The sequence below is a fragment of the Aspergillus affinis genome, assembly GCF_023601865.1.
Source record: "Aspergillus affinis strain CMG 70 chromosome Unknown NODE_5_length_567868_cov_86_340925, whole genome shotgun sequence".
In the NCBI taxonomy this organism is placed as follows: domain Eukaryota; kingdom Fungi; phylum Ascomycota; class Eurotiomycetes; order Eurotiales; family Aspergillaceae; genus Aspergillus; species Aspergillus affinis.
This window is the reverse complement of record NW_026515786.1, coordinates 158,671-180,943: the sequence shown is the minus strand read 5'-3', so window position 1 is coordinate 180,943 and position 22,273 is coordinate 158,671. Positions and strand designations below refer to the sequence as shown.

Genomic DNA, 22,273 nt, shown 5'->3' with positions numbered 1-22,273 from the left:
GACACGAGGGAACCGAGTTCTCTAGCAAGCGACGAACTGTAAAGTCGGCCTCTATACGCATGCGTTGTTCATCGCAAAAGCATAAATAACAGACTAGTAATACTTGCGCTGGGCTCCATGAGTTAGAGGGTAATAGGAATCGACTGGATGATGCTGCGGGAGGCGTACGTATCCGTGTCGTGTACGCCCGTATCTTTGCCATCGTCCATAGGAACATTATTATTTCATGGTATTCTGAGATTACTACCGCCGCTATACCCGAAGGCACAGAGCACGAATTACTTGATAGTGGAGAGGCGCCGTCATGTCGGCGCTATGACACAACCGGGAGGGACCGTTGCTTGAACCACGCAATTACGGCAAGTGGATACGATAAATAGCGAGGGCCGTGCCGTTGAGTCCGGACCTTAGGTTGTGTCTTAGGTTGGAAGCAGGAAACATGGCACGGCATATTGGCATTCTCGGAGTCCAGGCCATTTGTCGAAGCCGTGGCTTTAGATACACACGCTGCAAACTCCCTTGTATAATGCTTCACGCTGCTAGCACGGCCTTGAAAGCGGCCTTGTAAATTGATGCGAGCTATCACGAAATGCAAATAGTAAAGATTACACAAATTGGGATATTCCCATTGCCAACTCTAGCGCTCGAAAATAACCCAAACACCGATTCAACACATTCAAGAGCGCCACCTGATCCTAACAAAACAATCACGGAAACAAATAAGGAACCAGACCAGAGAGAAGAAAAGGAGAAAAAACGATGGTAGGATACTGATAGTAGGAGGATGGAGGAGGGAAGAAAAAGGAAAATATGCCAAACACGCTGATGAAATTAGTGATGTATGTACGGTGGCTGTTGCCAGTGTTGATGTACACGGATAAGTTCCACAAAAGAGGCTGGTCGAGATGATACCAAAGTTGATGGTACAGTAGTACTTCATGTAGCTACCTTTGTCGCGGAGTTTTCGAAAGATTCGTCTTTCCTCGAGGTGAATACAAAACAATAGATTATCTTTCGGAACTTGGGTTTGGGAAGCTCGAGGCAAGGCTGGGAGCTTAGCACGGCGCGAGGCTGCTCCACGGGGCCGTGAACGGCGGCAAGACCAGGGCATATCCCATCTCGAGTTCAACAGGTAAAAGATAATACGAAAGATCATGTGACAAATGGGTATCATAAAACCGCTGATTTCGGCGAAACACGCAAATCAAGATGAATATGAGAATGCAAAATGCGAATAGAAGACAATGTGTCGGAGATATGAACCGATCAGTCGGGGTTCGTCAACTGTCGTGAACCGTTAGCCATACAAGTGCCTGTGAATCAATTCCAATCAGAGCTTACCCGTAGAACTGGTCGCGAATAATCTTGATCATCCGCCAGTGACACGCTACTGTTGCGACGGCCAGTAGGCCAAATCGAGGCATCTTTCATGCGGTTGTCGGTGTATGCTGCCGGTGGCATACGGGGCGCTATCGATGACCCCGCAGACAAGGTGTGGCTGTGATTGTCCGAGAACATGCCCTTCATGAAACTCATTTGTGAGCCCTTGCTTGCTCTTCCATCCAGCAATATGTTTTGAACGCTGGGGTCAGGACTGGGCGACCGCTGTCGACGCTTTGCTAGAATGATCATGAAAATCAACGCTACGATGGCAGCGCAACCACCGACAGCGCCCACAACGACGCCCGCTATAGTTCCTCCGGCAAGGCCTGAGCCGTCGTCATCGTCCTTGGAGGGAGTTGGCGTTGGTGTGGAAGTCGGGCCAGAACCTCCTACGGTGATAGTTTTGATTTCGCCGCCAGAATTGGTTTCAACGGCAACGGTGTGTCCGGTCGTGGTTGTAGACGTGCCCGAAGTGGTGGTGGTTGAGCTGTCGGATTTTGTCTGTAGAAAGGTCAGTACAACGGGAACTCATATAATCTGCTTATTCAAGTAGGCAACATGATTGAAAACAATGAAAATAAAGAGACATATTTCATGTCCAAGCCCAATCCAGCCATGACTGCATGAACGGCCTTGAGTCCGTGCACCGAGCGAGCATCACATGCTGCGGAATACAGACAGACGACGGCTTGGCACGAATGAGGTACGGATAGGGACATTCACGGTAAGATAGGTAATACTGACCGAGGTTTCTTTCTCGGTGGTGCTTGTTGCTGTCTTGGGCGCAGTTGCTGTTTCGGTTGGCATTTGGCCAGACATCTCGAGATAGGCAAACAGGCCCTTGGACGCGTCTCCGCAACTGTCGTCTGGATAACCTGGGCAGCCGGTGTCGCATTTCTTGTCGTCCACAGTGGTCGCTTTATTCGGGGCAATATTGGAGCACCAGCAAGACTTGCCTTGAAGAATTCCGAAGGCCCATTTTCCAGTGCAATGATCTATGCAGAGACCGTTCGATTGAAACGTACTGCTATCTGCATAACAGTCAGCAAGGGCCATACACACATCGCAGGGTTGGACCGCTTACTTGCGGCATTTGAAGCCCCGGTATTGACCGAAGCACAGTAGTAGATGTCCGAAGCCGAGCGAACGACAGTCGGCCATGAAAACAACACGAACAACGAGAGAGATAGACTGAAATGCATGGCGAAGAATTTGCCCATTGGGGCGGCGTAGTTCGTGCGATTATAGGTGCCGCAACCGAGTTCCTCGTTCAGGGACAACCCGTCCGATGGTTGTCGATTGCCGATTACACATTCACACAGCCGGACCGATCCTGAGGGTTTGCGATATTCACCAGTCGAGTCTGCAATCGTCGGTCGGCGGGATGAGGCGGGTCAAATCGTCCACGATCAAAATACGGTAGTCACCAGATGAATCTCCTGTTTCATCGATAAAGGCAATAAAGACGGGTAGGATTCGAGGCCAGCTTCAGAAGGTTGGGTAGTAGGAGTTCCGTGGTAGATGATCGTCTTAGCTCAAATCGAAGGTCAGTCAATCTTTGATGCCGATCAACCACGGACTTAGCGACGCTTGCCAATCGGTCCGAGGATTCGAGGAGAGCACGACATACCAGGGAAAACTAAATCGATTCAGTGTTTCCCCCACTCCTTCAGCAACAGAACACCGGGCTGGAAATGTCGAGTCTTTGGCGTAGAACGAAGGACGGGACCAAGACTAAGACGGGTTTAATACATCGTCACTTCTGACCGCAGAACGAGGGTTGGTCAGAGGAACAAGGGGGATGAAATGCAGGAATTGTTGATGACCACCCGGATGACAAAGGAGGCAAGTGAAGGTCAAGAAGAGAGAATGACAAAGAGAGGAAAGAAAAAGGAAGAGATGGAGAAGGACAGCTCTGGGTGGGCAAGTGCAAGATGGGGGAGAGTGCCGAGTGGTAAGGTTGGTAAGACTACCTAAGAAGAGATGGACGACCGCCGCGGTGGAATTGGCAGGACTAAACTACTAGTAATAATCAAATAATAAAAATAAAATAATAAAATACGGAGTGAATGGAGACAAGAGCCAAGCGGGTTTACCAGGCCCGGCGTTCCACTCGCACGGCCAGTCACCGTTCTAGAAACCTGCACCAAAAAGATCCATAAGGGAGCCGGTAGGAATCAGGTATGCATGCTACTGCTAGGCTGCTAGGCTGCTAGCACTTCTGCTGTATGTATGGCGTACACAGTACCTTAGTAGGTGCCTACCAGGAAGTGTACCATGGATCGTATTGTACCTGCAAAGATACTAAAGATACCGGCATACCCGCTAGAGGTGGGGGCTTGGTCCTCCAGATCAGGCCTAGTGCCATGGATACTTTCGACGAGGCTCCCCCGTGGATGGAATTGCATCCTGGACTTGGTCTGTTATTTTTCGGTCGCACTGGACTGAAAGATGGAGTATGTATGCACTCAGTATGTCGACTCTACGGCCTCCCTAGACCGAAACTCTGAAGCAGGAAGCTTGTTCAGTTGAAACCATGACAGCTGGCAGAGACAAAGTCTGTCCAGTTCCAAGTCACCGTCAACAAGGTTACTGTTAAGGGGTATGTAGTAGAAGAAGCGGACCCAACCAACCCATCCATTGTTTGGATCGTAACCGATCCGGTAAGTATCGGTCAGCAACGGAGTACATCTGTCCATAATAATAATAAAAGCCCATACTCCAGGCAGATGATCCATACCTAGCCCAAATTGTGAAATACCAATTCCGATCTGCTAGGAGCTTTTTTCCTAGTCAGCATATGCTGACGATGTGGCGCCACCTCAGGAAAATATCTGCGAGCCTCTTTAATCGTCACATCGAACGATAAAACCAGGAAGTTCTCGCGATATACGGAGTATCTGTAATTGACTAACGTCGCGATGCGGTACATTTATTTTACTCTTATTTTTTTTAATAAAGGAGCAGGCAACTCTGATCGAACTCCTACCTGCGGAGTCCTCAGTAGGAACAACCTTGCCTAACTCTCTGCAACAGCGTCCCCGTTGCTCGAGTGGTCCAGACCGGGAAAAAGAAAGAAAAAAAGAAAAAAAGAAAAAAAACCAGATGTCCGCGTCACTCTGTCTGACACACAGCAAGCCACGTATCACACCGTACACATCCATGGATACCCAGTACCACCTCTAGTTTGGAGATGGAAGGACTGCTTACCAAGCCACTTCTCGCTGCTAACTAACTATCAGCTACCTATCAACCTAGAAGCATCAACCAACCGACCGTCCCAACTATCCTCCCCCAGAGAAAGGGATCTACCTAACTGCTCTGTGCCGCTTCAGCCTTTAGTCACTCGACTGTCGAGTAATCTGTACACTCTGTGATGCTCAGTATGTGAAACAATGCCATGGACGCAGATCCTAGCCCTCTAATTGGTCTTGGCTGGGGCGCAACGGAAAGATTCCAAATGTTACTGGATTGTTTACTGAGTACGAGGGCTGGAGGATGCAAAATGCAGATGGCTTTTCTTGCTCTCTCTCTCCCCAGTATCCACCCAGCTCACCTCAGACGTCCCCGAATAGACGAGAGAACTTGAGGTTTTGGAGTTTTGGACCCGCGGTCGCACAGGACAACCTCTGATCAGGGAGGGATTCTGACAAGTGGAGTGTGACTGTCCAGTGGTCAACTCGTCAACAAATGATTTTGGCCCGGCAGGAGGTCTAGAAGGATGACAGATGCACTACGGAGCGTTTGCTCTGTATGATGTAGATTATTCGGTCTTCCTTTATCCAGACTCCGGCCAAGCCGGTAACGCCTTGTATTGCAGCCAACCATGGAAGTGGACCCGGCGGTTTCAGCCCGGCCTCCCGTCCCAGAAAATCCAAGGATAGCAACGCGCAGAGGATCCACGCGAGACGAGCCATGTCAAATCGCACCCGAGTCTCGTCCTTGTTTTTAACCTGTCCACTGCCGTACTCCGTACCGGCGTACGGAGTACGGATACTTCGCGAGCCATCCTGGTCGTCTTTCCGATGAATGGGCAATCATACATCATGTTTACGTAGACTTGCTTGATCATAGATCTAGATCTCACTGTCTAGACCTTAGGGTGTCCTACCCGGATCTCCCAAAGCAGCCATCCCATTCGTTCCCCTGTGCGGAAAATGTGCGGTATATAATCGGGCATGTCCGCAGGGACGAGGACAAGAAAGAAACGATCGACAAACCTTCCAGCACCGAGCATGATTCAAGGGAGAGATGGCAGTTCCTTATTGACAACTGTTTGTTATCTACGGAGTACACACTTCGGGCCCATCCACCAGATGCGTACCAAGGAAAGATGGTCGGATCCGGATCCAATGAGATGGGTTGAGACCGATAGCATGCAGGCCAGCCACCTCCTCAGCACATCCAAACGTGATGTGGACTCCGGCACATTTTCTATCTGGGTTGGGAGCAATGGCCAATGTCCCAGGCAATGGTGATACCTACGGCCCGAAGCGGAAGACGATCAAGAGTTAACCTTCCAGGCCGACATACCGATGCGCATACCTGCCCCTCGGTCGCATTGTTTCTCGGAAGGTCCCCCTGCTTAGATAGTGAGCGAAAAGCACATGGTCGGTCGGATGACAACAAGCTGCTTACTGCCCTGGTGGTCAATCCGATCTGCATCGGCTCTACGCACCCCATCCCTGGAGTTGCGCCATGCTACTGTACCACCAAGCCTTCGAACTGGGAACTGGAAAACAATCAGTCCATGCGTACATACACCGTACATCTGCCTGCCGTATCTCTGGTTATCTGCCATCGTGATGCGTGCGGCATCAATTCTGAGCCAATCATGCCAGCACGATCCGCTAGTCTCAGAACTGACTCGGAGCTAAGACGAACGATGACGCCAGCCCTTGAAGGCATCATGGACTCTGGTCCTGATAGCGAGCAAAACCCCGCCTTTTGCTCTTGTTTGTTGTTCTTGACTGGAAGGAGCATGCGATGTAGTTGGTAGATTATTATTCTCGCAACCTTGGAACTTGTCGCTAGCCTCGACGGAGTCAGTTTCCACCTCGCCCAAGAATGCACCTAGGCCAGTAGGCATTCAACGGACGCATCCCTTCGGCGAAACTCTGATGTATGATGTTTTGCGACCGCAGAATAGACCACAAAGAGAAAATACAATTCAATCCCCGCTTTCCAGACGCAAAAAGTATCAAATAAGTCCGAGTTCTTACTTCGGGTGGCTTCGTGGTCTTATGTATCGTGCTCGTTGGTTTGCCGATAGCATTCCATTCCCAGCTTTCGCCATGCAGTCCCCAAGGAGGGGTTCCTGTTTATCTTCAAACTTTACTATCAGGCCGACGATCGCCAGTCAATCCGAATTCTTGTTCGCAGCCTAGACCAACTCCGTCAAAGCAAAATGCAAGATGTTTTGTTTATGAGCCTAGTGTTTACATTCCTTTACTGACCTCTGTAACGCGCTCCAATACCTTATTTTATTTTATTTTCGCCTATCACAGGAGATCTCCCCACCTTATCTCGACCTGTACAGGCAACTGTCCTGCGTGTCTGCTGCGTAAACAAATCAACAAGTATCATAATATTGACATTTCTTGTATAGTTTCCTGTCCTTTCATACCTACCTATTTAACGAACACTCCGCATTGACCTAACCATTACACAATCTTAGCCGAGTGGTATGTACCTGAGTCAAGATCTACCTCGAATGGGCCATGTCTCTCGGCAAAGGGGATATTAATTAAGAGCTGAAAGGCGACATGTAGTCTACATGCGACAAATTTCGCTTTCGAATAATACAATCGCACCTAATCTAAAGTGCATTTGATGAAAGCCAAGCACGGAGCTAATTAATGCAGGGCAGAACTTAACAATCAATACCTTGGACTTTTTATCACCTCAACCGTAAACAACCCTTTTCCGATGTACGGAGTACATAATTATATTTGCCCTCTTGACGGTAAAGATCCCTTTCTATCATATTTTGAATTACTCGATACAATAGTTATGAGCAATGAACATTTAACGAGCAAGAAAATTACATCCGGCTTGAATCGCCTTAACTCCGAAGAAACCCTCGGAGCCAAAAGCAAAGTGTGAAAAAAAGAAAAGAAAAAAGAAAAGAAAAATTACATTGTGGCTTGAAAGGATAAAAAGTGGGATGGGAGTGAAGTCAAACGCCGATCCCTTACTGCATCCTGTACGGAAAACGGAGACGAAATGAATATCTGCACGTCGGAACACACAAGACAATTTACCTCAGGTACTATCTTAATATCGAGTCAAGAAAAAAAGAAAAACCATGACGATATCAAAATCATCCATCCATCAACAACCAATCTATAAAAAACAAAACATCGGGATCAGGAATAGAAAACACCACCAGACTATACAAAATAGTCTGTCCTCCTGGGCCCCTCCCTCCTCCCCCGTAAAAATAGAAATCAATAAAAAATCGTGGCTTATATATAGCCTATAGGTCTCATCCCGTGTTATGCCCCAGTTTTATGTGGGGGCTTTAATTTACTCCTGTGGCGGTTTTTTGATGTCATTGACCGTCATTATTGTAATTTCCACCGTTGCATTCGGGCCTTGTTGGGGGCGTTGTATGTAATTAATCTTTTCCCTATGGAGGTTTCATGTTATGAACTATACCTTATGCATTGAGTATATCCAAGTTGTGTCAATGAAGGGGAGAATAAGAGCTATCAAGGCTCTCTCTCTCTTCCTCAACATGGGTCTTAATAATATTGACTGCTTCCAATTAAAGTCTATTTACATTTACATGTACCTGCGTACATACTTTCGGACATGGAATGTCGGCCTCCATCAAGCATCCCCGACCATGTCGAATTCAAGTCTAGTCCGAGACTAACAGCTATTTTAGAACACAAAGAGAAGAAGAGATCCGATGACCACTTCCCTCCTGCTGACAAACACATACCTTTCCAAATCGTGTAGGTAACCCTACTGGACCTCTCAGCTTCGAAAACCTTGAAATGACTTTACACCTCGGATGACCAATCACTTTGGCGATCGGTTCGGATTGTGAGACATTTCGTTGATGGTGGATTGGATGGATCACGTAGGTGGGTTTGCTTTTTGCTGAGGTGCCCTGGCTGGCGGTCCTTTTACGGTACTCGATAGTATTGAGGGATTCGATTCGATCGCGTCGGGTTTCTTTGGGGTTGGGGGGTACGATCTCATACCTATGGGAGGGATAGGGTGGTGCTTTAGTTAGGGAATTGGATGGTATGCAGTGCTCTGTACTCACGCGTCTGCAGCTGGTGCATGAAGTCTGAGTAGATCTTTAGTTGTCAGTAGTGCTCCGTGGTCTGTACCGAGTTGTCAAGGATGCATAGGGTTTGGCCGTTGCAGCGTACGCCCGGGAGGCTGCTGGTGGCGTATGTTCGGACGATTGGCATGGATCAAATGAATGTAGAAGTCTTGTTATATTCATGGATAAAAGAAGTTGCCCTGGATCATTCATTCCAAGTATATTCTGTAGTACCGTCTGCCTAGTAGGACGCCCAGAGCTACTTTTGCCTGTCGTTTCGTATTCCTCATAATCATAACCGAAAGATTTCATGAGATGGTTCGTATATTCAAGAATTCAATGTGAGAGGCGATCTCATCTCCTTCCCGAACGAGGTCGTCCGCGATCTTCCACTACCATCTCTCGTTCCTTCATTTTCCTTCTATCCCCAGACTTACGCGGAGGGGACATCGGTCGATCCAGTAGTAAGGGAGGCGCTTTATCGGGAACAGGCATGGGCGGCGGATGCTTCAAAGCTCGCTCGCGTTCCATTTCCTGTATCCGACGGCGTCGAGCACGTCGGATGTCCTCAGAAAGCTCGACGAGGGAAGAGACATCATCCTATATTCGAGGGGCTGTCAGTGAGGAGATCGGTAACCTAAGAAGCCTGGATAGATAGACTCACGTATTGAAGGTATGAAAACACATAGTAGGACGAAACAGTCTCCTCGTACTCGAAGCCCATTCTTTCGATGGCTTCCTTCACAACGAGGTCCTTCGTGATTTCTGTCCAAAGACGGTCTCGGCGGTCCTTGACCCCGACATATCGTCGTCCTATCTTACCACGGTCAAAATCTGCATCTCCATCAGAGATCTTCTTGTCGCTCATAGTGAACTTGGACCTCCGATCTCCTAACTGTGGCAGCTTGTTACCTTTGTATTCCCTGGCAATATCTCTCGGTATATCTCTCGTTTTCGCAGAGGCATTCACAAGTGCCCAATCTTCAGCCACGTCTTTGCTGACAATCTCCTTTGGGGCTCGTTCAGGCATTCCCTCATCATAGGTTTCTTCGATGATCTCTCGTTCTTCAACGAAATCTCCCTTGGGGGGGCCCCGCTCACGGATAAAAAGATCCTTTTCGCGCTCCAAGGACCGCGGTCTGGAAATAGGTATGGCGATTTCCTCCTTTCGCCGACTTGGAGATAGTGTCCGAACTGGAATTGGCACAATCTCCTTTTCTCTTGTTTCAAGAAGGACCTCTTCACGGGGTGCTCTTCCCACGCTCTTCTCGCTACATAGGCATTAGCATACCAGCTCTGCAGGCATCTGTGGCTCCTAGAGTCTTACTGATGACGGCGTTTTGGCTTCTCAAAGCTGACTTCCGGGCTGGGTGGACGGGGTGCACGAGGCACTCCATATTCTAATAGTAGATGAGCACCGCTAGCCGTAACAACTTCAATCTCCTAGTTGCTTACCTTCACGAATATGCAAGTGTTCGGCGTCAAAGCCACGAGGATCTGGGGGCATGCGGACCGGCGAAGGCATCCTAGGATCGTCCAGCTCGGAAGGCGACATACCATGATCCTGTATGTAAACGTCTTCCTCCTCGAATCGATCCCTGGCCGGACCTCTTTTCCGCCTCTCTTTCTTAATAACAACTTCTTCATCTGGTAAATCGTCGGTAGATTCATAAACTTCGGTCTGATTTCCAGATGCCGGATGCGAGCGAGAACCCCTATGATGACGATGCTGATGGTGATGATGATAATGCCCTCGAGGATCCCGAATCTCATCCTCGATTTCGATAGGCCCTGGGCGAATATCGTCTCTCTCCACCCTCGACCGTCGTACTTTCCGTCCATCTTTCTGGCTTTTACTCCGCGGAACAAGCTCTTCCCTGATCTCCCGACGATGCCGCGGCAATGACCGCTCTTTCCTAGAGACAGGAGGCAACTCGACCTCCGAGTCCTCGCTATCCATATACACCTTCTCCGGCTCCAACCCAGACTCCGGCTCCACAGGAGAACTATAATCCTCGTTTAGGAAGACTTCGCGTTGCGGACGCCCACGCCGTCGAGCCTCGCCCCTTGCTCTCTCGAAGTTCCGCACCAGTTCCCTTGGCGGAGCCCCGATGCCATTATGTTCGCGACGGACCGGCAACGGCCGACGCTCCCTCGGGGGCTCGAATTCGTCGGGGAGAAACTCGGGCTCTGACCGGTCGCGCAGGTCGAGGCGTTCGAATTCCTCCATTGGCGTCGGGGGACTAGGTGCTCGCATGTTATATCTCAGATCAGGTCCATGGCGACGACCGCGCCTCGACCGCGGAGGAGGTATTGGCTCGCGGTCGTCGTCTTCGTCGAATAAATCCTCGTCATATTCGCGCACATGTCGTCGTGGCATGTTGGGTTGGTTGCCGTATATAGAGGGTTTTATCTGTCACGGCCAATTGGCTCAAGAGAGCAATCGATAGCGACGGTTGGGAGATAAATATAGGGGGTTTGTTTTTGTTTTGTTTTTTTACTCTAGAAGTTCCATTAGATAGAAAGAGGCTGGAACCACCGCCACAATCGTCTGCTGCGGGGTACTTTTTCCAAAGAAAAAAGAGCAGCAAGGTGAAAGTTACGGGGCTCTTTTGATAAGAAAGTGGTTAGCGCAATGGAAGAGGACTCTTTGAAAGAGAGAAAGAACCAAGTCATAAGGTTGTGCGACAGCTGCGGTCACTTTGCGCCAACAAGTCGGGCCTGGCAGGAGTCAAGTCAGAATGACCCCGCCGCTGTGCCTGCTGATGTCACGCCGCTGTCCTGCCGAAGTGCGTCCACCCCTGCGATTTGTCGGGGTTGGTGTGTTGGCAATCCGGGCGATGATCGAAATTTTAAAGTCCAGTTGTGGAATTCTTCTTATATGCTATTTTTGAAATTCCAAACTAGGATGGTTCTTAACAAAAATCGGAATTTGGTTGTGAGATAAGCTTCTGGGGCATCGAACCTTGGTCACATTTTCCAAGGTGGGTTAGCGGTCCGATTTATATATTGCAGCATATACTCTTGATGTACAACAGAACAACAGCTGTACCGGTTGAATTCTAATTGGCATATTCAGATGAAAATTGCTGAGTTGTCCACTGGAGCTTGTGACAGATGATTAGTAGTTTCACTCATGCGATGATGGCAGGGCTGCCTCTAAGAACAGCCAAAACAATGTTCAGCTCGCACGGCTGTGATGGTTCCCATGTTTATTTTGGCTAGAACAAGACTGCTCTCATTCCGCATCAAGCCGATGTCCTGGCGTCGAGCCCTGGTTTCTACATTAAGAGACCTCTGATGCACGGATAGACCGTTGAAGCATACGGTCACGAAGTACACCTTCTACCTTCGGCCATGTTTGCCCAGAGAAAACAATTTTTGGACAGACTAAATCATAAGGGAGACAGTTCCTGACTATCCAAACTTAAGTCGCATTTGCCCCTTCTCCGGTTTATCGCGATTGTTACGATTATTTTTGCCCCGAGCATTGGACGGTCCTGCATTGCTCGGTGGTTGAGGTACCTGGCTGGAAGTCCTCGCTGCTTGGATTTCTTGATTCTCCAGATCTTTGGCAAAGTGCCAGTCCTCATGTTCATCCCTCTCGGCCTCGGGGATGGGTTTGTTGCATTTATCACAAGTGTAAAGCCCAGATATCACCTGTGGCGACTGTGGCATAGGCGAATATGTATTAGGAGAATCCTCGGTCGGTCCTATTGCTGTCGCTTCATGCTCATCTGCATGGGGTTTCGTGACGGCTCCTGGCTGGCCGAAGAAGCGCCGTATTCCGTCGTTGCCATCTAATTTGCTCCGCTTTTCAGTCGGTAGCTGAGACTCGCGCAGATCTTGTGCATCGGCTTCTCTTTTGCCATAACCGACACGTTTGGCCTGTTCCCCGCGGAGAAGAAAGGACTCTATCGCCTGGTTCTTTGCCACCCCGTCTTCGAAACTACCCACGCTCAAAGACAAGTTTGCACAGGGCCAGGCTCGCCCATCAACAACAACCTGTCGCAGCAGTGTCTTCCCAAGCTCGAAAAGAAGGTTTTCGTCAATCGGAGACGAGCCGGGGATGGGGTTTTGGCGCGAATGAACCTGGGCCCCATGTCGGTGGTGCAAAGCAATAGTCTTCGGACGGCGTCTATTCTCAAGCACACCGTCTTCAACGAGACGGCCATATATGTCGGCTGCGAAGATTCTCAACCACCTGTCGGCCTGATCGACGGAGTTGATACTTGGTCTAAATGATTTTGCAGATAACATGGATTTGATCTGCGTTCGTGGATTGACTTCACTTCGATCATCCCCGCGGATAATATTGTACAGCCACGCAGCAGTATCGTCATCCAGCTTGGCTCGAAATTGCTCGAGGGGGACGGCTAGTAGGTCACTTACTTGCTCTGTGCCAAACTGAGCGGAAACTTGGTCCCCGAGCTTACCACCAAGCATTCTGATTTTGGTGAACTTGAACCCCCCAAGGAAGTTCTGGACGGCACGGTTGCGTACGATGGTTTGTTTATTGGGTTTGTGCGTGGAACTTCCTAGCTTCGCCATCATCTTGTTTCTGGCGACACCCGCGGAGCAGGTGTAGCTGAGATTTTCCCAAACAGCATTCCGCAGCGATCGGACCAACTCAGCCCCTAAGAGCATTGCAATATCATCCCAGTCGGGATCTTCTAATTCTGTCTCATTTTGATCCAAATCTATTAAACCGTCTTCAGGATCCCACTCCAAGGCGGCTGTCGGGGGCCGAGGCAAGCGCGTGATACGGTCATCGCTCTCAAGTTTAGTCCGCAATTCGGGATACCTCTGAAGCAAGAGACCATAGACCAATGGCGACAAGTCAACGAAAACTTCATCGACACTGGCTTTTTCGAGCGCGGCTTGCTGGATCTGAGACTGGGGCCCTAAACCAGTCTCAGCATCAAGCAGTCTCTCATACCACCTGGCCAAATCGTCCTTCATGACCTTCAGAATCTTCCTAGACTCTGCCCGATACGGGTCCAGACACACTTTGTCCGTGCTCATTTTGTGGAAAGCATCATCCCTATACGCCCATTTCCCACCTTCGCCCTCTCGGAAAGTCGCAACGTGTTGCAAAACAATATCAGGACAGAGTTTCGTCGCCTCCTTGGCAGAGATCATTCTCGTGATCCCAAAAGACCGAGCCGGGTAATTGATTGCGATCAGGGAATCCCACTGCCGCACGGCGAGGGGTTTCTCCCGCAGCGTCTGAAGCCGCACCATCTCACATTGTGCGTAGAAGGCATCGAGATCGATATGCGCTATAACTCGAAGGGGAGAGGCGGTCGAGCCCTGGCGGAGAAGCTGTAGCTGCCGGTAGGTGTAACGGGAATGTTGCTTCAAGGAATTATTGGGAGACGACGGCGATGCGACGAACGGTTCCGGGGAGGAGTGAGACATGTCGACACAAGTGATGCGATCGTCATAGCGGATCTCAGCTGCTGGCCATTGGATTCGGAGACAGTGGCCCTTCCGGGATGTAGATGTTGATTCTTTGGATCTTTCGTCGTCGCGAGGCTTCTGGTCGCAATCGAAGATCTCGAGTTCGGGACCCACCTTGGATACCCGGCTGAAATGGGTTTAGCGCCACAGTCATCCACGTTCCCGATCGGGATTAAAGCTCTTCTTTTAGGTAGTTATACAGACTTATCAGAGTACGGTTCATGATGCTTGTCTGCTTTGCCCTTTCTTCTACTCTACTGAGTACTATACTACTCCGTACTATCTATTCCTATTGCTTGAAAGCATCTGGGTGAGATAGGATGCCACAATTGGTCACTTTTTCATTTCAAAATGGGGTCTAAAGCACTTCACACTCGTCGAGACACGACATGGGAAGGAAGCACAACCAAACCAGCGCAGCGAAGAAAAAGGGCCGAGCAAAAAAATGTAGAATTGAAATGCAGGCACCACATGGCAACGGTAAATCTAGAAGAAGATGTTCTAGAAGAATGCAGTTCGAGATCGTCTTCTCCCGATTCAAGGACGGAGAGGCCATAGCACTGTAGAACAGACAAGAAACAAGATGTAAACCGGCGAGATGAGGATCAACACGGCACCAAATGTGGGCAATTGGGCATTAAGGTTTGGAACCAGTCCTCGCCGGAGTACTCACTCTGCACGCTTGGGTTGGACTCTTGAGCGGATCAGATGAAACGCCAGAAGGCTGTCACCTGAGCACTAGCCATCACACATTTCCTGTTTTACAAGGCTACACAGCCCACTGAGACTCGGGCAGAAGCTGAATGGTAGGTTCTTGAAAAACGATAGACAGTTCCAGAGCGAGAATACTCGGGCGAGGGCACCCTCATCGCGGACTGGGCAACCTGCCGCTTGGTCGCCGATGAATTTCCGTCCTAACATCATCGAGTGGAGACTGGCGTGAGACATCAAGCAATCCCGTGTTAGACAGCGGGCTCCTTGGGTCTTTGGAGAACATTTCCTTTCCACCCATTTGTCGCCGATGGATCTCCCGGTGAGGCATGACGGAAGGGGTCCTGCGAATGGGGGATTTAAGCAAATGAGAACGGTCGATTTTTGGCGGAATGCAACCGTAATCTCTTTAGCTGGTCCGGCAAGGCGACTACGCAGGTTGGATACAGATACTAATGAAGACCATGCAGCTTAAGAGCGACACCTGTACCGATGCCATTCGAGCGAAGGATGGGTCCACCGGTAGGGACCCTCACCGCTGGACTCGAGAAGTCGAGAACAATAATGCAGATTGACGGTGGGTGGGCGTTGAAGGGGGATGCACTGTACACCGTATGGAATACTGAGAGACTATCAATTAAAACGATTCATAGGCTGTTGCCGTTGAATCAGAGCATGATTGATTGACACACAAGGCGTTTTTGCAGGCCTCCATCTCCCAATACAATGCGTTGGAAAAGACCGGTCAAATGGGAGGCTGGGGATTCGAGATTCTATCGAGAAGCCACCTCGGCTGCGAAACTTGCATGGAAGGCCAGGAATCAACTAGAAAGAAAAGGAAACGAGAACATCAACGAATGCATGATGGAAACGATCATGCAGGTGGCCGAGTGTGTTTGATGGTGGTGATACCTAGGGACAAGTACCAGATACAAACCTTGCACCTCGACGGAGTAGGTCAAGAGCACTGGTATGACCTTATGCTACTCTATCCGAGGAATGTTTGTTTGGTAGAAAATCCCGGGAACAAAAGGTTCCACAAATGCTGAATAAACCAAAAGACAGTCCTCCGCACAATCTACAGTACGGAGTAGACAGCGTCTGAAGCCTTGGGTCGCGAAAGCTGGTTCTGCTGGTCCAAGGTAGTTACGACGGCTGAGTCAGCTCCCGAGCCGGTGCCTGTAGTTACCTGAAGGGCTACGGACTGAGGAGACTGATGAATGCCCAAAGCCGCCACCCATTTCTGCCCAACCTGCCACTCCAGCGCCATTGAAAATCTAACTGGCTGAGGTCGCTTCGACCACCAGAACAAATCAAGGTCTACGACGCAGGAGTACCTTGGGTACCCAAGGTACTTGCTCGCTTGCGGAGAGGTACCTGGAACCCGCGGCACCGCTGTTAGCCAGCCCGTGTACCTCCGTGCAGACCACTTGTCCCTCGCTGGAGGAGGGTCTGGTGCCCTTGACGCTGGAGATGCAGTTCGAACCTGCTCCGCGTTACGCTGCCTCCAACTCAATAATAATATTAGAATATGCCCATCTCCATCGGAAGTATTTATCCAAAGAACGGGGGGGATTCTCTTACCTGATTCTCCTTCAGCGCCTACCCCCCGTCACCATCACCATCACCCATCAATAATCCATGCACCGCACATACATACATACACCGTATGGTAGCAGCTCCTGTACTACCTTGTCACTGGAAGATCTTCGACATCACCCATTCTCCTGCGAGTGACTGGCTGAGTCATCGGATCGAGGCAAGGCGAAGCAGGCACGATGACAACATAAGGTCATGAAAAAGACTTGGGCAAGGACTCCTTTCTCCCCTGTTCTTGCCACCGCAACTTGAGACTATGGCCTCACCTGGGTATGAATGGTGGAGAGCATGGGAGGCAATTCAAAGCAGTGAGGCTTCGACGGTCAATAACGGGGCGTGATTGACAGATCAGGCTGAAGATTTTCAGATTTTCCCCCTCTTCATCAGGTAAGAATCAGATGGTTTCATACTGCTGCTAATAATAATGGATGGAGATGTGAGGGCAGGCAGAAACTGGCCCTTGACTGCCTTGAACAGCCCATTCTTTTATTTTTTTTCTTTTCCTTTCGAATTTTCGAAATCCCTTCTTATGATCAACGGTCATGGCGGCTATCCCATGACGCCACAGTCTGGACAATCATCCTCACAATATCTCATTGGTTTATACTCCATACGCTACCTTTATTTTCTTGATTATTATTGTTATTATTTTCATACATTAATTTATCGGGAAACTCTCCGTACGGTGTACAACTCTGTACCAAGGAATATTATGATAATCCAGATGAAAAGGGGGGAAAGGAATCACGTAAAGAAGCAGACGGCGAGGGACCGGAGACTCGCCTGTCGCACACACACCAGTCGCACACCACCCCAGCGTCTAAGCCCTATTCGTGCATGCATGCTTGCAGTCATCTTCTGCTTCAGTCAAATAATCGCCCTCAATCATCCTCGGTGGGTGGAGTCAGTCGTGGCACCAGACAGGAGCCAGGCAGCCCAAAGCCGGCCCAACAGCCCCAAGGACTAGCCAACCGCGCGTCGTCCAGTAACCTTTTCTTATTCTTTGGCCTTTCCCCATTTTCCTTTCGACCTACGCTTAATCCATATTAATCGTTCAGTCAATCAGCACAAACAACCCACAGCCCTCGTTCCCATCTTTCTGCCACCACACCCACTCCCTCCCCCGCTCCACTTCTTTTCCTCTTCTTATCTTCCCGTGCTCGTCTCGCCCGGTTCTTTCCTCTCTCTACCTCTGTCCTCTTCCTCTCTTCCTCGCTCTTCCTCCCTCCCCTCCTCTCTTCTTCTTCCTCCCATATCTTATTCTGGCATCATAGCCAAAGTTAAAAAAGAGGCACAGGAAGTGTTGAAATCAGTAACAATACTGTTAAAGGCAGATTGTTTCCCCCTCGAAAGAGTCTCCACTGAACCCCCTCCCCTCTTAAAGGCCTTCTCGCCTCTCCTGCCACTCTTCTTTTCTCTCACTCTCTCCTCTTCTCCTCTCTCCGTCTAGGACTCCCGGTCTTCTTTTCAATATCTTGATTTTTCGCTCCGTCCTGTCGTTGCCGCCCTGGTTTCTACTGAAGGAGATTTCCCGAGGATCTTGACCCTATTGCCGGTTAACAACCTCTGGACCATAACCCGTTATCCCGGATTTCTTTATTTTTCTTCTCCCTGGTGAAACCCCAGAGAGAAAGAGAGAACGGTTTTCTTGGGTTCAACCTCAACGCCTTTCTTCTATTCGCGGTCAAACAAAAGTCGGATTAGCGTTGATTTTCAGCCTTGGAGTTCCCTGGACGCAGTCGTTTTAGAACTGTACTTCTGCTATTTCTTGCAACCAAGCCCAAGAGAGAACCTTCAACCATCTTCCCACTTCTGGACTTTTTCGGCTTTTCTTCCTAGGACTACCCGGAGGCCACTTGGACCCATTTACTAGAATACCTTAATACTGGACCCTTTTCCCTGGACACAATGACTGGCCGCCATGGATATGATGTACGCCCGGAGCGTCAGAACGAGTATTTTATTCCCGGCGATGGTATCAGCCGGGAGGTGATCCAAGCAGACATTTGCCGTTACCTTGGAAATGATGCGCTCGTAAGACCTGGAAACCATAATGTCTGTATACCGATATTTCCTTACCAGTACCAATGATGAATTCCTCTGTCGAACGACAAATTCTTGTTCTAATCGCCCGCTGAGCTCTCTTACTGACTTTGATGCGAACAGGGTCGCCAGGGTTATTTCATCCGTGCCTATCGGAACCTCACCTCTGTAAGTCGTTGGATCCGGCTCTCATGCTGACTGGTCTCGTCCCGTCCCCTTGGAGTGCAAAACTAACCGTCCTGTGCTTTAGGAAATGATTGCTGATCTCAAAGCTGACTCCTCTCGGTGGGAGGCTGATGTGATCCGTCGGGCTGACCAAGGCTATCCGAGAGGTAGTTATATTCAAGACTACAGCATGTCCCAGGCGCCTAACATGGTTCCAGCAAACTATGCAACCTCCTCAGTCCATGAGGGTCGCCAGCAGCAGGGGGGGCCTTCTCCTCCGCCTGCCTACTCGGCACCGCCTGCTCAACCATATGTGGACCCATACCAGGCAGGGTTCGCGCAAACTCAGAGCCCTCCTTATCCCACACCCTCATCATATCCTTCCAACCACTCACCTTTTGCTCCTGGACAAAACCCGTACCCCCAGCAGATTCCTTACTCTGCTCCCAGCCAACCCCCCGTTTCTTCTGAGATGCACCCAACGTATACGTACACGAGCACCGCTGGCTATGCTTACGAGAATGGGAGAAACAATGCCCCCAGATATCCTGGCCCTGGCTATGAAACCGAATCGGATTATTCCCCGGTTACTTCCGGAATGGTTTATCCTGCCACTACTGCCCCGGACCCGCGGATAGGAATGGACCCAAGATATACCCCGGAGTCGGCTTACTCGGGAGGCAGTAGGCCACAGCCCGCCAGGGAAAGAGATGCCACGCGCCGACCCCGGTAAAGAAGAAAAAAAACGAACAAAAAGAAACAAAAACAAAAGGAGTTTTTTTTTTCATTTCTTGTGAGTTCCAAGGTTTTAGACGCATTTGCGCCCGTCTTCTGTGAAGACTTCGGAAATGATGAACTATTCCGCGCATTTTCCAATACTGTTCCGCTTCGGGAATTCCTCACCAAACCGACATTTTCTTTTTCTATCTAAGCCATTTGGACGTCAATTCGGATAAACCATGTCTAATTTATGGGAACTTAAATTGCAACCTTTTCGGAGTTAAATCCTTGGGATCCCGGACATCACTTGATCTGAATGCCGCTCAAGTTATCCTGGGCTAATTTTGAACCTGGAGAATATTTTCCACCGGCGTCGGTTGTCCGGTCTATCTTTGATCTGACTGTTGTTCTCATTCCCACGCGAGCTTTTTATAGCGATTTAATGGAGAATGACCAGCTTGATGATACTTGATGATGGGGTTAAGAACGGGAGGCTTTTTGGATTTTTACTGTACCGCCGGTCCTGGTTTTTTTTTTTTTTCATTTTCCATTTTCACTTTCCTTCTCATCTTTCCTATCCTCTTCTATCTCTTCTATTCTTCTCTTCGGAAACCCGTTCTCATTTGAGCTATTTCATTGTTACCTTTGGTCGTGGTATTTTGTTTCGCTTGTCACCTCCGTTAATTTGTTCCAAGGGGTATTTTCGACTATCCCTTCGTGTGGAGTCTGATGGAGGCATCCAATTGATCCTGGAATTTATCAGCTAGGGGCTTTGATATACAATTATGTTGGTTATGATCTATATGTAGATATGAGCATAAATGGCGTTATCTTTCTGGGCTTTGAATGTTTTTGCTCTTTCTCGTTTTATGTTGCTCAGGGTTCCAGACTTGTCCTATAATTGATGTTTGCCGGTCTACCGAAACCACATTAACCGTCTTCTTTCATCCATCGAACCATTCCAAATGCCATGCTCGTGCACGAAACAGCCTGCATCGTTTTTGATCTCCGCTTTCATATCATACAAACCACTCCCATACCAAAAGGTCATGGCACGAAACGTGTTTTCTCTGTTTGCAAGCAGTTATTCGCGTGAAGATATTCACCATGTGTGCAGGTGCACTGCACAGCTGCAAGCCCTGCCGTGAGGTCTCTTAGGACAAGTCAATCAAAAACCACATCGTCAAAGCCATATATTACGACCGAAAGAACGACAGTACGCCGAGACTTCTGTATTGAACTTCTGTTGTCCTTGAACACCCCAGCTTGTGCAAAGAGATGACTTCTCATTTCTTCCATCCTCCCCAGTGTCCGTCCTGGGTGAATGTGACCTCAATTACCATTGCAATATTTCCGATTTCCCACCCCCAAGTTTCTGTCTCTCTTCATTTTTGATTACACTCTAGCCCGTCTTCCGTACATACCTGGAACAGGGCTTATAGCCTTGGTTTCCTCGGTATGGACGGCTTGAGATTCCCCGTCTTCAATGATGGCGACGTCATGGTGCGGATCGGCCAGAAAGCCTATCAACTGCACTCCGATGTGCTTAGACGCCATTCGCGCCTTTTCAGGCATGCGCTTCAGGATGCTCCACGGTTCGAAGGCTTCGTTCATTTCTATTTGACTCCTTCGGAGCTGAGCGATGTGGGAATTTTGGAAGTCCAGGTGCGAGCATATGGCGCGGCAGAATGTGAAATGAAATATTAACGTGTTGGCAAAGAAGACATGGGACTCGTCGTTCCCAATGATAGAGCGTCTATTTGATGAGCCCGCCAAAGTCCGTGAATATTGGGATAACATTCTCCGCGTCCTTTACAAGATCAAGCCCAACCTGTATCTTCTTAATCGCGATCCTGCAACCGTTGCCTTCGAACTGGTCGATTTGGGTGCAACCATCGGATCAAAGACCATTGTCGATCATGGTGTCGATCTGGCACTCCGCGATTTCGGCCAGCAATTGTTCCTCATGATTTCCGAGGACCCGGTTGGCTGGCTTTTCTTTGGAAATCGTATCCGCTCCGGGCTCATCTATCACGAGGCTCTCGTTCACCTGGTCGGCAAATGGCATCAGCTCCCCAGCGAAGATCAGGCTCGCGCTGCGTTGCTTCCAGAGTACACTGAAAACATTGTAATTGCGTCCTCCAGGGCGCTCGAACGCACCAAGGAGAATGTCGAGGCCTCACTCTTGACATATACTCCTAGTTGGATTTCTCTGGAAGCCGATATACCCTATCTGGTTGAAAATTGCATGCTCCAGGCCGTCGGTATTTTCCGCCAATGGTTTTGTCACCAGGTCGCTGACGCCAATAGCCTTGACAATTGGGGTGCAAGAACCAGGCTGTATCGCACCATAGCTGCCGGTGGCAATGCATACCTTGAAGATGATAAACTCGAATACCTTCACGGCTCGCCCATCTATTGGGGGCTTGCGGAAGAGCATGAAATTGACGACAATCTGAATTTGATCAAGGACGGCGTTAAACTGATTGTCGCGCCTCTTCTGGTGAACGAAAGCCGTTATGACCCCCAGCAGCTGGGCCGACTCCCCTACCTCACCTGTATCAGGATAGAGGTCGAGGATATCCCCTGGAACGAGTGGGCTGTCGAAGATGGTATCAATGGTTTGCCGGACATCGGATCCTCGGATTCTGAGTCCAGCAGTACTGATAGTTGGGTTTCTTCGGTGCACTATTCAGACGATGCTATGGTTGATGGGTTGGCTGAAATGATGGAGGGCTATAAGTAACGAGCAGTTCGGCATTTGCATATCCACAGCATTTTTTATTTCATGACTTGCATTTCACCAGACACCCCGAAGGAGCGTTCTCGCGTTTATTGAGATTTGATCTATGTGTTTGATCATACTGCAAGAATTGTTTGTACTGCAGATAGTACCAAATTGAGCCA

The 22,273-nt window shown here is 49.3% G+C and overlaps 5 protein-coding genes across 5 annotated transcripts; 2 read left to right on the top strand and 3 right to left on the bottom strand.

Moving 5' to 3' along the window:
• Nucleotides 1–1,266: 1,266 nt before the first annotated feature.
• Nucleotides 1,267–2,603, bottom strand: KD926_008772 (WSC domain-containing protein; the record flags this gene model as incomplete). The annotated part of the gene is made up of 4 exons (XM_053104942.1): nucleotides 1,267–1,284; nucleotides 1,342–1,884; nucleotides 2,128–2,414; nucleotides 2,468–2,603. 4 exons carry the CDS (start codon nucleotides 2,601–2,603, stop codon nucleotides 1,267–1,269), a joined length of 984 nt encoding a protein of 327 aa, XP_052960327.1.
• A 6,018-nt stretch (nucleotides 2,604–8,621) lies between these two features.
• Nucleotides 8,622–11,045, bottom strand: KD926_008771 (uncharacterized protein; the record flags this gene model as incomplete). Its single annotated transcript, XM_053104930.1, has 5 exons — nucleotides 8,622–8,686; nucleotides 9,103–9,265; nucleotides 9,330–9,936; nucleotides 9,993–10,065; nucleotides 10,121–11,045. The coding sequence occupies 5 exons, from the start codon at nucleotides 11,043–11,045 to the stop codon at nucleotides 8,622–8,624; spliced, it is 1,833 nt and encodes a 610-aa protein (XP_052960326.1).
• A 1,037-nt stretch (nucleotides 11,046–12,082) lies between these two features.
• KD926_008770 (DNA-directed DNA polymerase eta) lies at nucleotides 12,083–15,052 on the bottom strand (the record flags this gene model as incomplete). Its single annotated transcript, XM_053104919.1, has 3 exons — nucleotides 12,083–14,255; nucleotides 14,802–14,859; nucleotides 14,911–15,052. The coding sequence occupies 3 exons, from the start codon at nucleotides 15,050–15,052 to the stop codon at nucleotides 12,083–12,085; spliced, it is 2,373 nt and encodes a 790-aa protein (XP_052960325.1).
• A 3,294-nt stretch (nucleotides 15,053–18,346) lies between these two features.
• On the top strand, nucleotides 18,347–19,379 carry KD926_008769 (putative transcription factor RfeG; the record flags this gene model as incomplete). Its single annotated transcript, XM_053104908.1, has 3 exons — nucleotides 18,347–18,472; nucleotides 18,605–18,649; nucleotides 18,732–19,379. The coding sequence occupies 3 exons, from the start codon at nucleotides 18,347–18,349 to the stop codon at nucleotides 19,377–19,379; spliced, it is 819 nt and encodes a 272-aa protein (XP_052960324.1).
• Nucleotides 19,380–20,824: 1,445 nt separating this feature from the next.
• KD926_008768 (uncharacterized protein) lies at nucleotides 20,825–22,112 on the top strand (the record flags this gene model as incomplete). Its single annotated transcript, XM_053104897.1, has 2 exons — nucleotides 20,825–21,031; nucleotides 21,087–22,112. 2 exons carry the CDS (start codon nucleotides 20,825–20,827, stop codon nucleotides 22,110–22,112), a joined length of 1,233 nt encoding a protein of 410 aa, XP_052960323.1.
• Nucleotides 22,113–22,273: the final 161 nt, after the last annotated feature.